Raw genomic sequence first — 17,642 nt, 5'->3', positions numbered from 1 at the left:
GCTCGACTACATGAGCTCTGCATAATCAACATTTCAGTTATAATCTTGAACACACTTCTTTAAGCCAACATTATTGGGATTCTGATTGGTTGGCCCTCACAAACAGGTTTGAACAGCAGGTTTACACAGTAAACTGTGACATCATACAAAGCCAAGAGTAGAAAGAAAAACTGAAACCAGCATCTGGTTTCAGGGCAGTCTGAAGTCTGAGCTTTTGGCTCACAGGGACCAAAGGACATATTTAACATAGCCATCCACCATCAAGACTATTTTTAAATGTGCAAAATCATTTGCTTTAATAGAAAAACTTAATAATCATGCTAGAAGATGATGGATAAATCCTGTCACAGGACAGGGTGTCTGGCTTATAGCAAAGGTTGCAGCACTGTCTGGGCCAACATCACTGACAGTCAGCATCAGAGCTGAGAGCATCGGGGAAACCACCTGCTTCCATGTGGTTAGTTTTGTTGTTGCGTCATTTGTGAGACCAGCCTTGCTGTGCACAGCTTACAGATGATGCTGCTCTTTTTAAAAAAGTTCAGTGATTCAGACAACATGTGACTCAGGTCAGACACTTCTCAACCGAACAGCCAACTCGACTAACAAATACAGTCCCAAAGTCCCAAATTTGTTTTTCCTCAAATATGAAAGTATACTTTTCTGTTTCTCCACAAACAGGCTTTATTTGGGTGTGCTGCCAGGTATTTAAACTGCAACCCAAGAAATTGCGTGAGTCATTTAAGATTTTTATATTTTTATTTTGAAAGCTTGCTCGGCACTAACCAGTCAGACCCTGCTCTGCCCGTGTCAGCAGGATGTCATTTAGCTGAGTCTCTCAGCAGCAAGTTAATGTTTATGTGCCGCTATGCCAAAATCACTGATGCAGCAGAGCAAAACGAGAACTAGTGTCGCAGCCTGCCGTTCCACCGACGGAGATGCATCTGAACACCAATCCACTATTTATTGTCACCAAGTATGTTACTATTGCAAATAAAAGTGCCGGCGTGCCTCCTTCCACACATGTTCAAACACTCTTTGCCTCTGTAGTAAACGCTGCAGTTTGACGGTATATTGGTGGATATCCATCGAGTTCTATACGCTCCTATCTACACCAGTACTGATCTGAAAACCTCTTAGCCAAACTAAAAGCTGTCCAGAGACACATGTGAGCTCTTACTGCTGTCCTCTCTGTGCTCAGCTGTTCAACTTCGTTCTATAATCCACACCCAGTTCAACACAGGGGAACACAGCTGTGTGTGTGGCCCCAAGAGGACAGGTCCTCCGCCCACACCTGAGTATGATACTGTGTGTGTGTGTGTGTGTGTGTGTGTGTGTGTGTGTGTGTGTGTGTGTGTGTGTGTGTGTGTGTGTGTGTGTGTGTGTGTGTGGACGTACAGTCAGTGGAGCAGAAAGTTACTGGAGCCAGATGTAGCAGTGTGTGGACTATATGCATGCTTCAGTAGGGAACTTTATCGGTGTCAACATTAATGGATCACAGAGTCTATGACCTTTCTGAAAATAACTCTCCACACCTCCTGTCTTTCAGGACTTTGGCTCATTTACTTCTACAACAGCATTTTTCTTCATCTAACACGCTTGCTCTGCTATTTCTGCACAGACTCACAAACGGCCACCGCAGCATCACTAAAGCTTGACCGAAACTCAGTCGGATTACCTGGCTTAATATCTATTTATGGAAGCTTATTAAAGAGCGTGGGCCATGCTTACTACTATGCAAGAGCTTTACCGGATCATCTCTGCACGGTTATAACCCCTTTTGACACCTGCACAGTCACATCAGTAAAATGGAAGCTGTTTACCATTATCCTCTATTTATTCTTCTGGATTCTTCTGAAAAAACACATATCTGTGCACGTGAAGGGGTTTGTGATTAAGGAAAGAAGTGAATCAGTTCAGAACTGATGTGGCAGTAAGGGAAGTGGAACATGCGCTACAATCACAACAGTATAAAATCCTCTTATTGTTCTCAGTTTCTGCTAACCGCAATAATGGTGAAGTTCAACTGTTGCTCAATTGGCTGACTAGCCCTGAGGGGAGCACTCTGGCCTCAAGTTCTCACTTAGAAAAACAAATGGAGAGCTTAACAGCCCAGAGAGACATAAAACCTATTTAAAAATGCATTTTTCAACTTGAGACATGCATGAGCACATCTCAAGAATCTAAAAATAGCATTTCCCTTTTTATTTCCTAGAAAATGAACAGTCTGGGCAAAAAATCTGTAGAAGACCTTTCTTTGTGTCCGGTGAAAACCAGTCTCACTAGTTCATGTGTGGGAATTTGTTGCATAGGAATTCAGCATTAGTTTTAACATGAGCCGTCATAACTAATGTTCCCCTCATGAACCCACGCCCAGCGGGTGCCCTGCTCTTTATGTTGTTGTTGCTGGATTTAGAAAAAAAAAAGAAAAAGCAAAGAATAAATTTTAAAAAGGCAAAAGAAAAACAAACAAACAAAAAACCCATACACAAACATACAGTACGAAAGAAGTACATGCTGAAGATCACCCTCTATAAATGCCTTCATGACTTAATTAATTAACATGCTACAGCATGGTTCAGAACAATGGCAATGAATGAGTCTTCATCCTCACCTTAATGTGCCCACTGATCCCTGTCAGGAACATTAATTACAACCTCAACAATGTAACAGCTGATATATCAGTATTGCTTTTTAAATGGCAGATAAATGAAAAGAGATGAGAGAAACACCATTCAACACATTAAGACTGTAGTTTTCATTGTGCACCAGAGGGGGCACTCGCCCTCTAGGCAACTCGTGTTTGGAACGCCACAAACAACAACCCAGCTGATCCAAGCGGTGTCGAGCAGAGCTGTGAGTCATAATATCTCAGTAAGGACTCATAAATGACTACACATAACAAATGTGAGGGAACTCTGTTTATGTTTCGTGTGTCTAAAAGGGAAAAAACAAAAACAAAACAGAAAATATCGGCTGATATCAGATTTTTTTTTTAAATCAATAGATATCAATATCAAATTGGATATCAATCAATATAAAAATCTGGACTAAAAGCCCAACTAGTGCTTATAAAACTGTAAAGGCCTGAGAATGACAACTAAAAAAAGATCCAAGAATGACAACATAGTAGATGCTAGAACCCGGAAAAAAAAGCATCTAGCAAGCAGACACAGAAGCACCATTATCAGCTCCCTTTCTAATATTGCATAGTCTTTATCTCACATTACTATGTTCCCTGAGATGTCTGCTGCTGCTGTCTGGAGGTATAAAAACAAAAACAAAGTGAACTGAACTAAAGTGAACTGCATAAACTTGAACACAGCTTAACTGACTTTACAGAGAATGTGTGGATATATATATATATATTAGGGGTGCAACAATACTCGTATCGATATTGAACCGTTCGATACAGTGCTTTCGGTTCGGTACGCATATGTATCGAACAATACTAAATTTTTTATTTATTTTATCAACTTTTCTTCTGACGATGCTGTCTGTGTTGAGCACTCAGTGAATCTGTGCTCGACTACTCCGCCTAGGCTGCACTGTCGAGCGCAGATCCATTGACCGCAGCACAAGCTAGCAAGACAGAAGCTAAGCTCGTTGCAACATGGCAAATTGAACCTCCCCCACCCTCATTCAGATCTGGCGTTTGGAACCATTTTGGTTTTCATGTGACGTATGACCCTGAAGGTAAGCGCGTCATGGACTAAAGTAAAACAGTATGTTGGATGTGCCACGCAATGCTCAGTTACATGGGTGGGAACTAGTGCGTTAGCGCAGTTAGCTTGTTAACGTGTTGGCCGTCCAGCCCCACGCACGGGGTGATCCGCGGTAGCTCGTTAACAGAGCTTTGCCGTGTTGTGGCGTTAACGTCATTTCAGATTTACGCTAACAGCACTAGTGGGAACACAACGAATATGACTGCACATTTACGCTGACATCATCCTAGTGCAAAGACAAGTGGAAGCAGACAAAAACAACAAGCACGCATGCTACAAACTTTACCCGAGTCATTTAGACAGCCGTTAGCACATGATTCTCCTTACGGGGACCTGATATGTTTAATATGCTGCTGAGAATATAGCCCAGAAGAAGCGTATAGTATAGCTTTTATTTTGGAAAGACCCATTTCTCTGTAATAAACTCTCTTTTCCAAAGATGAGTGATTTCTCCATCAGATAGATTTATTTTTTTATTACTTTGTTGTTTCAGCAACATTAAATTTAAAAACTGTACGTTTGAGTTAAAATATATATTTATAATTTTAATAAATGACAAATTAAAAAAGCATGAACATTTTTTTGTATCGAAAAAATATCGAACCGAACCAAACCGTGAATTTTGTGTATCGTTGCACCCCTAATTAATTTATATATATATATATATATATATATATATATATATATATATATATATATATATTTTGCATATATATATATATATATATATATATATATATATATATATATATATATATATATATATATATATATATATATATATATATATATATATATTTTGCATATATATATATATATATATATTTTGCATATATATATATATATATATATTTTGCATATATATATATATATATATATATATATATATATATATTTTGCATATATATATATATATATATATATATATATATATATATATATATTTTGCATATATATATATATATATATATATATATATATATATATATATATATATATATATATATATATATATATATATTTTGCATATATATATATATATATATATATATATATAAACTGAACTGGGGCTCAAGTAAGACAGGAAAAGGACTGGCATTAGAGACTAGACAGTAAAATTCAGAAACAAAAAAAAAAAGCAGACTAGGGTTGGAAATCAGGTGTAACTGGATCCAAACTGCCCTGTCTTTTCATAGTCATAAGTCTCCAAGACTCATCAATATCTTTTATCGATGCCTGGATGTTTTTCTGACACTTGGACATTGCAAAGTCAATGACACAGACATCATGCCACATAGGAAGTGACATGTCAAAGCTTTTTTTTCTGTTCTCTTGCCACACCGTTTTCAGACACAGAGCTGAAAATTTAGGTAGGTCAAGTTTTTCCCACAAAAAAAAAAAAAAAAAAAAAAATCAATCAATCAATCAAACCTTATCAGTATCAATTTTTAAAACCAGTCATCATGTAGCAAAAGCCAGAAAACAACACACCAACTTAAGCAACATAAGCCTGATCCCAGTCCCCCTTTTTCAATGGTTAAATCATGGACACTGTACAGGCCTGTCACACGTAATGCAGCCAATGAAGAAACTTCAAAGAGGACGTGACAGCTGTCATGTCTCAAGAATAAAGAATAAACACCATCAGTTAAAAAGAAATGTGTTTGTGTTAGGTGTGTGTATCCTCACCTTGGTCTATGCTGCTGTGATCCGGGGTGTCAGCCCCTCCTCCTGCAGAAGTCGTCGTCACACCTCCAGAAACTTCGCTTAGTGGGTCACTTCGGTTGGCGCTGTCTGACTCAAAGCGCACACGGGAACCGGAGCGCAGGCTGATGTCAGGTGACAGGTCTGACCCCCCTGGGAGGTCCTCCGCCTTAGTGGGCGTCACGGTGAAGCGCACCGATGCCATTATAGCTCACTTGAAAGAGACGGGGGGTGGAGGGGCACTATGTGGGATGCAGGAGAAGAGGGAAGGGGAAGGAGGAGTCACGGACTGGCCAGCAGGGCTCAGCTGAGCTAGGCTAGGCTATTTTGCAGTTGATGCTGAGGTAATGGCGTCCTCTACAATTTGCCCTTTTGATGCTGAAATTCTCCATTTAAGCAAACTAGACTTCTTCCACACGGCATGTGAAAGAAAAGGTACAACAAATAAATGTTTCCAGTGACACAAGCACAAAATGATCAAATCCCTGGCTATAAAATCCTGGCTATAAATTTGGGAATGTGTAGAATAAAAACTGAGACATGATATGACACAAACAGCTGAGGCTGTCTTTTATTATCAAGCTAAATCTTCAAACTGCCCTCAGTGCGTTCTCTCTTCTACCTGCACTTTGTTTCAATTCCTATGGCTCAGCAGTCAAGTGCATTAAACTTGTCTTTCTCTGCTATTTCTCAAGTAAACATAAGTAAAAACTTGTCTGTCAAGCAACCTTAGAGGTAAAGATGTCTTTATAACGATATCACACATTAGAGGCCAGAGCCAGGGCAAAGGAAGGGAAGAAAGTGGTACAGTGAGGGGTACAGACAGACAGGAAAAACACAAAGCAGAATTAAATTTAAAAGAAACAAACAAACTGAAAGAAATCTGAAAAAAACAACAAGATAATAACAGCAGCTAAAATACTAAATGCATCCATAAACCAATGATATGTTATGGTGCTTCTTAACTCAACATAAAAAACCCACACATTTCAACCCAATTCCTTTTCTCTACATGTCAATGGAACAACTCTATGAAAACGACTGTGCATCACAAGTATCATCTTCTCAGAGCAGCATGACTGCTCTCTAAGTAAAGGAGGTGTGAAACAGTAAGCACTGTGAACATCACTGTTGTCCAGCGCCTTCAGTGGTTAGTGAACTAGATATCCAGTGTTCTAACTAACCTGAGGGAAAGAAGTGACCCAGCACAGGTGGACATTGTGTATCTGAATTGTTGTTTTAGCTTGAATCATAATTTAATTATTAAAAGAGAGCGGTTCCAACCGGTTGTGCCAGTAGCTCCTGGCTGTTTTTTCTCACTCTGCATTCACAGACTTGGCCTCTCTTTCCTGTTTTATAACACTACCCATCTAACAGTCTTTGTCAGTCTGCATTCAGAAGTGGACGAGATGGGTGGAGAGGGGGTAAGGAGGGGGGGTTTCTCAAAGATAAAGAAAGCTGCAGCGTGAAAAGCATCTGCTCTGAGGCGGGCGTGAGGTTATTTTCGTGAGCCTCCTCCAGCCATATTTGAGCTACACCTAAATTAGTTTCCATTATAACTCACCAGCATGTGTTTCTAATAAGAAAACTAGATTTGGGGGGGGGGGGGGTGGGGGGGCAGACAACGTACAGTGAGGTGATAGAATGAGCTGGCAGAACATGTCAGAGAGCCTTAGCGCAGATATTACTACCTCAATCTTCAGTCTGACATTCACTGATAGACGACTGAGCCTTGCCTCCCACTAGAGACCGACACACCCGTCTAAATCTAACCCAACTTTAAGTTCACACTGATGTGTAGCGATGCCAACATTCAGAGAGCAATGTAGAAACAATTCAGTGACCATGCTGTGGTCAACGAGCAAGTAGTGGCCTTTAAAACTGCCACTGAGGGCTGATTCCAAAATGACCCAGTCCATGTGAGCTGTATGTCTCCAGGCTTATCAGATGCTTCTATCAGTGTGTTTTTCTCACAGTTGTGCGTAACTAAATGACGCCATCAAACTCATGGCAGCAGAGCTTTTGCATGCCTGAGTCACATGCAGGATTTTATCAAATTCTGTTACTTGTCTTTAGAGTTTTGCAGATTCTCCAAACCTGTGGAGGCTTAAATTTTTCCACAATTAATCATAAAAGAATCAATAAAGAACGAGACAGAAGAATTGATAAATTCTTGGATATCCACCCAATCTTAAATATATCCGTCCCTGCTGAGAATGCCTCAATCCACAGATGGACAGTTTATTACACTTCTGATATAACACAGATACTTTGGCTTCAAATATGTGATGATACTGATCCACCACTGTGGTAAAATAAATCATCTGTAACCCTCACTGTTGCATGTTCAATAATCTTGTAATTGAAATAATAGCTTCCACGACCAACTATATGATACTGACCACCACCATGGAATCCCTGGGAAATAGCATCACTATTCCCAGAAGAACACTTGAACCTCACGGCGCAGATAGTACGAGTGTCCAAAGTAGCTAGACTGGGAAGCCCTGGGCTGACCTATCCAGTTGATGACCACCTTTATGTGACTGCCAATGTTGGCTTCATAGACAGTAGAAAAGAATGATGTAGTGATCATGACGTCATGAGCTTGTTTCTGAAATCTTGTTCTGAAACCTCGAGATTGATGTTTTCACCGACAACAGCTTGGTTTAAAAAAATAAAGAAACAAAACAAAACAAAAAAAACCCCAGCAATGTGAAGAGGACGAGGGAGGAGAAAGAGCAGGTCATCCACTAGTTGGAAGGTACTAATCATGTGTCACTTTTGGCCCGTCTTCATCCCAAGAGTTTTTCCTCCCCACTATCACTAAGTACTTGTTCATACGGAGTCATCTAGTTTTGGAGTTTTCTCTGTATTATTGTAGGGTTATCTCACAATATAAAGCACTTAGAGGTGAATTCTTGTGTTTTGACTCTAGAACATTTATAAATAAACCTGAAAACCTAAAATCATTCCTACGTGTGGCCATCAAACTTCCCATTACACCTGGATTTACTTATAATATTTTATCTATAATACACATGGCATTGCTTTAACCTTGGAATGTTTAACACTGCACTTTTGGGTACATTAGTTTGACTGATTTTCACTTGTTTTACTGCATACAGTAAGTAGTAAGTAAGTAAGTAAGTAAAATTTATTTATATAGCACATTTCACAGATAAAAATCACAAAGTGCTTTACAATAAGATCAGACATACAAGTTAAAATTAATTAAAAGCCCGTTTGTATAAAAATGTCTTCAGCTGCTGTTTACAATATTTTCACTGAGCAGTGATTTATTTACAGTGACCCTTTACCCAAGCAGTGCCAGCAAAATTTTGGTGCCTCTTTGTTGGTCATTTTTTATTAATGCTGCCTTATCAACACTTACAAATGCCCAAGACAAACCCTCAGAGCTCAAACATTAGTCATTTGAAACGAATGTCTGGCTCTGGTTTCCTTTAAAGAATGTGTTAAACACACACATTTACTCGTATGTGTGTCACTTAGATAACATTACAGCATATTCAGCCACCTTTTTTGTCCAAGCATAAGGATTGAGCACATTTTGTTCCTTTTTCCTCCTAACTCGGGGCCTATTTTTGCATTTTAAGCTGTTACCTTTGCATCAGGAGACAGTCATAATGCCTTGCTACCAATGTGGGCCAGTATTAATGATCATGGATTAGTTTGCCAAACTGCAAGATCAATATCTGTGAGGCTACCTGACCTCACCTCCTAAACATATCTAACCGCCATGACTAAAGATTATTCTTTTAGCTAAACTAGCAGTAACTGGCTTTAACCTCACCTACTTCTAGATTTTTCCAGGTCTGAGATCAATTAAGTGAAAATACTGCCTTAATTTTACTATCGTTAAGGAACTTTACAGTCAAATTAGGGAGATTAGGTCCTCTTGCGCTTTTGGCAGGCAGCCTCCATCACGAGGGTAATGCGGCTGTAAGCAAATATGATCCAGAGACGAGGACATGGCAAAACACACCTTTACCAATTAAGAAAAGTCTTTAATTAACCAGTTTAGGGAAATCAAAGCTGGCTGTGATGCTCGCCTCTCTAACCACCGCCCATTGTAAGCCAATTAAGCTGGCCATAATAATTCTGGCTCGAACCGGTCACTGAACACCTGCAGACGACACGATATGGCAAGAGCCAGCGTTAGGATAAAATGCCAAGCAGACATTAACTCAAACCTCGCGAAGAGCGATTTTTACGACGTGGGGGACCTGTGAGCGGCTTGAAAATAAAGGCGTAAAAAAACGTCCAAAAACGCGTGGTTATTCCGGGATAAACCGGCCGGGTAATTAGCTCGTTACTCACAAAGTTGTGATTTTCCTTTCAACCAAGCGTCTTGTGTCGAAGAGCATCACGCTCAGCGCCGACCCATCAACCAGATATCCATAGGTGGTAACAAATACACACACTCATACGGGGAGGTCGTATCGGGTGAAGCCGCTCGTCTACAGTCAGCGCGGCTAACCAAAGCTAGCTCAGCGACTAGCCGTGCCATAAACTGTCAACTCCGCGGAGCCCCGGCTGCCTCACCGACACCGATAGAGAAAAAGCCCAGAGTTCAGACAGTTATCACATGAAACACATACCTGGCTCTGGCTTCCATGTGGCCCTATGCACATATGGCTGTTTTAAATCACTAAAAATTTGGGAGTGTCTCCCAGGTTTTCTCGGGACTTGTTTTTTTTTTGGTTGTTCAACCGACTCAACCATACACACGCGCGAGCGCCTGGGGGGTCCTCTATTCCTCGCCGTCGCTCCAACGTCTTGCGCATGCGTAGTGACAGACAATAGTAAAAGCTACTTGGGAAATGTAGTTCGAATAGACAGCGGCTAGCTATCCAATACGAACAGTGCTGCTAAAAATTTGAAATGCATCACTTATTTCTTTAAATATATTTTTGATCAATACCAGAGTTAATACAAATTTACTTTTTACACACTCTTTTGCTATTTGTAATACATTTCTGGTACTTTTATTTATATTTATCTGCGAGCTGTAGCTATTAGTTACTTAACATATTAAAAATACCTTTAAAGTACTTCTGTCAGCTAACATTAGTTTTGCTTCTTTCCTCACACTTATTGTCTGGCCCTTTGGACTAGGCCCAAATCCACATATTGAGAACCAGTACCTAGCTCTAAAATATGTAACTTACATGAATTATTGTTGTATTAACAATTCAAGAATGTAAAATTAAATATCTGAAATACTATGGCCTTTGCTATTTTCTGAATTAAATTGTATGTTCTTCTAAAAATACTTCAGTAATCGGTTATTTCCATTGTTTCACTGTATTTTCTGCTGGGAAAGCTTTAAATACTTTTTACGGGTAATTTGATTTTAATCTGACTAAGTAAATATAAGTACTAAGTAAATATATGGCTCAAGAAAATGAAGGGAAAGCTTGATCATTTCAGTGTAAAACGGTTCAACTTCAGGCATGTTAATCTGTCTTTATAAGAGTCAGCCTGAAAACAGGTCAAAAAGGTGCTGGGGTTAAATCCTCAGACCTTATGCTGATGCAGTAAACCCAGGGTTCATCTCATGTGGGACAATATCAGGCCTTCAGGCATTCTGGACGTGACTGTCCCTCACACACCTCAGACCTGAGCCCAGACCTTTCATCATGTCAGAAATGCTGTGCAGGAGCCCACAGATATCTTGATCTAGGACTGGGAGAAGATCCAGCAGGACACCATTCATCATCTCATCATGCAAGGTGATCCCTCAGGTTAACAGGAGTGACAATGGCAGTGAAGAGGGATAAAGAAAGAGCAATAGTCGGAGAAACCATTCCTCTTATTGGCTTTCTACAAATGATTTATGTTTCCAAACCGTACACTCTGATCTCCCTGAAGTTTAACTGACTTTGGGTTGATTTGTGATGGGTCCCTTAATTTAAATTAGATTTTTTTTTTAGCAGTATTCAATGAGCATAAGGAGGTGAATTTTAGTACTTTTCTCCTTTTGGTCTGAATAACTGCTGTTTGTTTCCCACAAAAATATGGGTGTCAGTCCAAATGCACCTTTTTGAATTACAACTTTTTTCCTTTCTAAACTTTGTCACATTTTAAGAAAGCAGACAAATTCTTTAAAAAAAAAAAAAAAAAAAACTATATTTACTAAGTTATAGTTCTCTAATCCATCTAAGTTAGAAAAAGGTAGCACGCTATTCAGCTAATATAAAAGTGACTTCCCTCACAATGTCCATCCATTATTTAACAATTGGAGGTCAGCTTTGTACCAGTTCTTTGTATTGGCTTCTTTTAAATAAGCAGTAATCAACATTTAGCATAAATACTGTTTGAGTTTGTTTTTTTTATAATATCCTCTTGTTTACTCCAAGGTACAACACCATGACATCTACATTTCCTTTCTATTAGTTTGCATCATGTTGTGCACAAATCTTGTGATGCTGGAGTCACTTGCAGTTCCACCTTTGACATGTTGTCAGCAGCAAAACACAAGTGAAGTGTTAACCTGCTGGAGACCTCTGATCACAGCCACTCAGTACCAGTCAGGACTTAAAGTGTCCTCTCCTACAGCACTGAATTTTAAAATGGAGCCAATCAGAATGTGGGACAGGTGGACAAAAGATATATTAAAAAAAACAAAACAAACAAAAAAAAAACCCTGTACAGTCACACACAAAGAGTCACCTGGCTGTCCTATATCTACAAATCGATCCAGTGTTTGGCTGCAAAAGTAAAAGACATGTTTTTAAAAAAGAAAGCTTTGAGAGGAAGTTATGGCTGTCTTGGGAAACAAATGGAGAAAATCTGCAGGCTCAGCTAAAGTGCTTCTTCAAATCTATAATCAGCTGTGTGTTTTCACAAATTACGTGATCGTGTTATTTTGAATATAGGGAAATCCTGTAGGACAACCTTCATACTACAGCGCCCCCTGGCTGGTAGGTTGATGGCACATTAAAGACTATCTGCATTTAAATGCTTCATTTGTCCAACAAGCTGTCAGCCAGTCTGGATTTTAGACACACACAGGCAACACGTGAGGAGCTATGACACAAAGATTTATTTAGCATGAACAAATTAAAAACCGCCACCCTTAAAAAAATATGAACAAATTCCATCATCACGTCAATGGAGGGTACGAGCAGTCCTTTAAATCCGGCTCAGGTGTTTTCTCGCTCTTCTCCTTGTAGCTCCATCCTGGTATGTCTCTCTCCTCCTCCTCACATGACAGGCTTGGGCTGCTGGGTCAGCAGTATGTTGAAGCGTTTCTTCAATATCACCCGGTTCCGGGAAAACTTGTCATCTGGGGAGAATCGAGCCGGGTGGGCCGAGCTGGTGGGCTCCCCATCTGGAGTCACCTTCTGTGGAAAGAGAAAAGAGTTTGCTTGTGCTTTTTAAGGGTTTCAAATCATGAAAATAGATTTTCAGTGCGTTTTCAGATTTCTCCATGACAGCTGGCGGGGTCGCAGAGCTAACACAGGGAGAGAGAGAGACAACCATTCAGACCCAGGACCAGTTTAGAACTGCAGCAGTCAGAAGTCATGGTCCTCATAGCCCAGTTTTGGACCCTGAGACACAGACAGCAAAAGCTGTAGATGACACTGAGGAGAACCACATCCAGCACCTGGAAAAATCAGCTGTGGTGGCCTCAAGAGTTGTGTCCTCTCCCTCTACACAAACAACCGCACCACTAAAGACCTGTAGGTCAAAATCATGAAATGTGCAGATGATATGACTGATGACTCTCCATACAGATGTGGGGTTGAACAGCTGTCCCTGTGGTGTAATCAGAACAATCTTGAGCTGAATATGCTCAGAAATGTGGAGACTTCAGTTGGAGCTGTTCAGCACCACCCCCCCTCGCCTCAAGGTGCCGGTACACCCTCCGCAACGGTTACAGACAATTCCATTTATACTCACTGTTGAGGCACTGCAGTATTCTCCCCAACAGTAGGAGTCGCCACTCAGAAAATACTGCCAATTACAGAGCTGATATCAGAGGAGAAGTCAAAACTAGATGCAAAGACATTGCTGAACTTTTCTGGGGGGGTTTCCATAAAGTCTCATATTTTCAAACTGTTGAAACATATTCCTCTAGGTAACTGTGAATCTCTGAGCATCTGCAATGGAACATCATTAAAATGGCGTTAAAAACTTAAATGATCTTACACTCATGTCTTCAAGCCATGTGCACAATGTGTCAGGTTACAAAAATCTAGAGGTGCATGTCTGGTTAAAATGACACGACACGTCCCAGTTTTAAAGACGTAATGTTTGCCACAGGGGCAGGAATTACTTACTCAGCATCATTGTGTGTGCTGTGGAAACCTTCAGGTTTCTGGGATGCAGAACCTCCCAGGATCCAACACAGACAAAATCATCAAGAAGACACAGCAGAGGATGAACAGCCTGAGCTTTTGCAAGAAGTTCATTCTCTGTACTCTGAAAAACATTACTGTATGGTTTGGATTTGGATTTAACAGGACGAGACCAGACTATAACAGACACTGGGGTCTGCAGGTAAAACAAACAAACGTTGGTGCCGACCCATCCTCCATGCAGGATTTGTACAAATCCAGAGTCAGAAAACGAGCAGGTGAAATTGCTGCAGACCTATCACAACCTGAGAACCTTCACAGACATACTGCAAACAACCTGTTCCAACTCCTCCCCACTGGTAAGCGCTACAGAGCACTTCATGCCAAAACAAGCAGACACCTGGATCGTCTCTTCCCACAGGCCGTCACTCTGTAACACCAACACTCTCATAGTGTTTGTACTTAAAACATCCATTATTACTGCTGCTGAACCAAATCGAGCTGTATACACTGCTTTGTTGTCTATATACCATTTACACAACTCTGTCAAGTTCCCATTTATTTACTGTATGTATCGTAACCAGGTATCCCTTATTTATTCACTTAGTCCAACATCTTCACACTAATCTTGTAGCAATTGTCGGTGTCATGGTATTATTGTCTGAATTCAGTGTTTGTCCAGGCTGAGCCCTATATTCCTCAATAAAGCTCCCAATTCAGACCAATTTGATCTTAAGTGGGCTGGAGGAATAAAACCATTCACCAGTAACCTATATATGAAAAAACAGCTCCAACAGTTCCCTTTTCTTTCAGTGTACAAAATATTTCCAAGTTCACATTCAATCACTGAGATTTCCTGTGTCTGCACACTGCTTGTGCCCCCCTCAGGCTGTGTGTGTTTACTGGCCCCAGGCAACTAGACCACCTCCCAACTTTACAAGCCAGCACAAGAGTTTCTTCACTTGTGACCTAACTAATAGGTAACCAACAGTTGTTGAGCTAAAACTTGCCCATAATTTCTCATTTCCTTCAAGGTGATTGGAAAGTCACAGGATGCAAGACGCCCTTGCTGTCGAAAGGGCTTTCCAACAGAGGCAGATTTAATAAACAACAAGGTTAAAATGAAAAGCAACTCAAGATGTACATTTATTTATTAGGAAGAAAGATAAAACTACACAACAGCTACAGGGAAGTCATGCAAGAAAATGTTCACAGTGAATGTGACAAAAAAAGCATGAGGTACCTCAAAGTCGACTAAAAGCATTTAAGTAAAAACTACCAAGTGTTGGACATGTCCTTACGGTGGACGAAACGCATCAAGGGCAACTCCAAACATTCGTCTGTGGGCGCATACCCTCTTACGTGCCCAACATATCTGGTTATTCTGTAATCGCAGCTAATTTCAAAACACCCCGATGAATACCACCAAACACAGAATCTGCGTCTGTGCTGTCCTAACCCAGGATCTGTCTGCTTAAAAGTTAATGTGTGATAACCTCACACTCAAGAGATGGAGGAAGATGGAAGCAAGAGCGGACCGCAGGAGAAGCAGAGGAGTTACGCTCTAAGGTAAGGACCGCTTAGCTGTGTGGGAATTCAAAGCTGAACGCCAACATCACCTCAAATTTCTACAGGTGTGCAATCAAGAGCTTGCTGACGAGCTGCATTACAGTTTGGTACGGAAGCTGCTCTGCCAGCAGCCGTAAATCACTACAGAGGGTGGTGAAGGCAGCAGAGCACATCACTGGCACGAGGCTTCCTGCCATTCAGGACATTTATCTCCAGCGATGCCTCCGTAAAGCACAGAGCATCATCAAGGACCACAGCCACCCAGCACATCAGCTCTTCTCCTTGTTACCATCTGGCAGACTTTACAGGAGTTTCTACAACCACAACACTTAAACACACACACACACTCCACAGGACGCACTCAGAGGCTACCCTGCAGCTTCACAAGTACTCTGTATAATCTGCACTGGTCACTCAACTTTATTGATATTTATATTTTTAAAATAGTGCAATACTGTAACAACTGCCACAAAAAACAAAAACTTCTGTACTGTTTAGTTTGTACTGCTGCTCATTCCTGTGCAATATCCCATCTGCCCCCCCCCATTCCTATTTAAGATTTTCTTTATTTAATCACTAGTGTGTACATATATTTATATATACATATATATATATTTAGTCAGTTAACTGAAAATCTCTTTTCTTTTACTACATCTTATTAATATTTTTGCTCTTACTATTTTTCTATTTATTTTTTATTATTTTATTTTTTTCTACTGTACCATTCTGCTGAGTGACTGTCTTCTGCTCGTCAAATACATTTCATTGCGATGTTGACCCTGTGCTAACTTGCATATGACAAATAAAACTGAAAACTTAACGTCCCAAATCATCTCATGATACCTGAAAATCAGACACTGAATCTGTGCATGCGTTGCTCGCTGAGGTTACCTGGTTGGTTTGCATTACTGTGGCACACTTCAGAGCAGTGCTGGACTACGGTGAAGAGGTGCAGTCCTCGTTCTTGGATTAGATTAAGGGTGGTCTCACATTTATACAAAATCTACAGGGGCGACAATTATAATGAGCTCTTCTAATACAGCTGCTTATAGAGCTGGCTCTGCTGTGACCAGTCAAGCTCTAGAGGGGCTGTCAGCAGATAGCAGCCTGTCCACAAAACATTACACTACAGATATTAAAGAAAACTGTTGTTCCAACTTTCTGCAAAGTCACACTGCCCCACCACACCTGAGCTACACGCCAAAGCCTACTTTAACTTCTGCCCAATAAACTCTGTTAACTGTCGTGTTTTACTACTTTCAGCCACCTACTTTTATCATGTTTCACTTGCTCAATTTGACATATTTCACTATATTATACTTAACTACTACTTAATAGCTTTAGTTAAAAACATACGTCTTGTATTTTGTCGTGTTTATTTTGATTTCAAAGCAGTTTAACCTCAAGCTATGACAATTATCGAGTTTTTAAACTCCACTCGGGTTTTTAAACGTATGCGACTCGTACAAACTGTGCGTATGGTGGCTTCGTGACGATAAAATCCCCGAAACGTTTTGCTGTAATGTTTACTGTATACAAACATAAATATATAAAAAACAGACCATATTTTAAAGTTGGGCATTTTCCCAGGTGTTTCAGCTCTTTACATCTACGTTAACGTTAGCAGCCTTACGTGAAGCAACGGAGACGCGTTTACAAAGAATAAAGCGAAACATGTCGGAGATAAACACAACTTTACCTTCAGAGTGTAGACTCTGTCCCCGTTTTCATTCAGGTAATACTGCAGAAACATTCCGACCGACTGGTTTGTTTTTACACTTCAGGGGTTCAAAATATATATACGGAGCTGTTTATATCGAAAACAACTCAAAAATTGCTGTAATGTGCTCTTTTTCCCTTAGATTTCCACGTGCAGCAGACGTTGGTTCGCTCTAGGACGGAAGAGCGGATATCCGGTTCAGCACTTAGAGCATTCTGGGAAACGAAGTCTCACTAGCTTTTTCTACCCTCTGCATTCCGTTTGAATCTCAAATGATACCCTGGAGACAAGATCCGAACTCTGTTGCCATTAACGCGATCGCTTATTATTGTCACGTGACCCCATTTTAAAAAATAAAATAAAATAACATAAGATAAAAATATTTTTAAATTGTATGTTAACTGCTTTTTAAACCTGAAGTTTCTTGCATAATTAGCTTTTTTTCATTAATGATTATGTTGTACTCCTTCATAAAACATTACAGCTCTTTGTATCTGCAATCAAAAAGAGACAAATAAATAAATAAACAAAACAATGAGCCCACATGTCATAAAAAGTTACAATGCATAAAAGCTGTACTATAAATAAAGTAATTTGTGT

The 17,642-nt window shown here is 40.1% G+C and overlaps 2 protein-coding genes across 8 annotated transcripts in view; both read right to left on the bottom strand.

The window, feature by feature from the left end:
* Positions 1–10,209, bottom strand: part of slc12a6 (solute carrier family 12 member 6) — a 30,427-nt gene extending 20,218 nt beyond the window's left edge. For 6 of the 7 annotated variants that reach the window (XM_006809460.3, XM_006809462.3, XM_006809463.3 and 3 more), the window contains exons 1-2: positions 10,049–10,208; positions 5,412–6,171 (exon numbers count right to left, since the gene is read on the bottom strand). In XM_006809460.3, coding sequence (XP_006809523.2) covers positions 5,412–5,631 — 220 coding nt within the window. In that variant the 5' untranslated portion in view covers positions 5,632–6,171; positions 10,049–10,208. Of the gene's footprint in view, positions 1–5,411; positions 6,172–10,048 lie in introns of all 7 variants that reach the window. The other variant, XM_035916283.2, reaches the window with a different exon arrangement.
* Positions 10,210–12,474: 2,265 nt separating this feature from the next.
* On the bottom strand, positions 12,475–17,250 carry nop10 (NOP10 ribonucleoprotein homolog (yeast)). Its single transcript, XM_006809458.3, has 2 exons — positions 17,022–17,250; positions 12,475–12,796 (listed from the first exon to the last, which is right to left on the bottom strand). Exons 1-2 carry the CDS (start codon positions 17,073–17,075, stop codon positions 12,656–12,658), a joined length of 195 nt encoding a protein of 64 aa, XP_006809521.1. The 5' UTR covers positions 17,076–17,250; the 3' UTR covers positions 12,475–12,655.
* Between the last annotated feature and the right edge of the window lie 392 nt (positions 17,251–17,642).

Source organism: Neolamprologus brichardi, chromosome 3 (genome assembly GCF_056152115.1).
Source record: "Neolamprologus brichardi isolate AB-2024 chromosome 3, ASM5615211v1, whole genome shotgun sequence".
In the NCBI taxonomy this organism is placed as follows: domain Eukaryota; kingdom Metazoa; phylum Chordata; class Actinopteri; order Cichliformes; family Cichlidae; genus Neolamprologus; species Neolamprologus brichardi.
The sequence above is the reverse complement of the archived record's forward strand: the minus strand, read 5'-3'. Positions and strand labels throughout refer to the sequence as shown.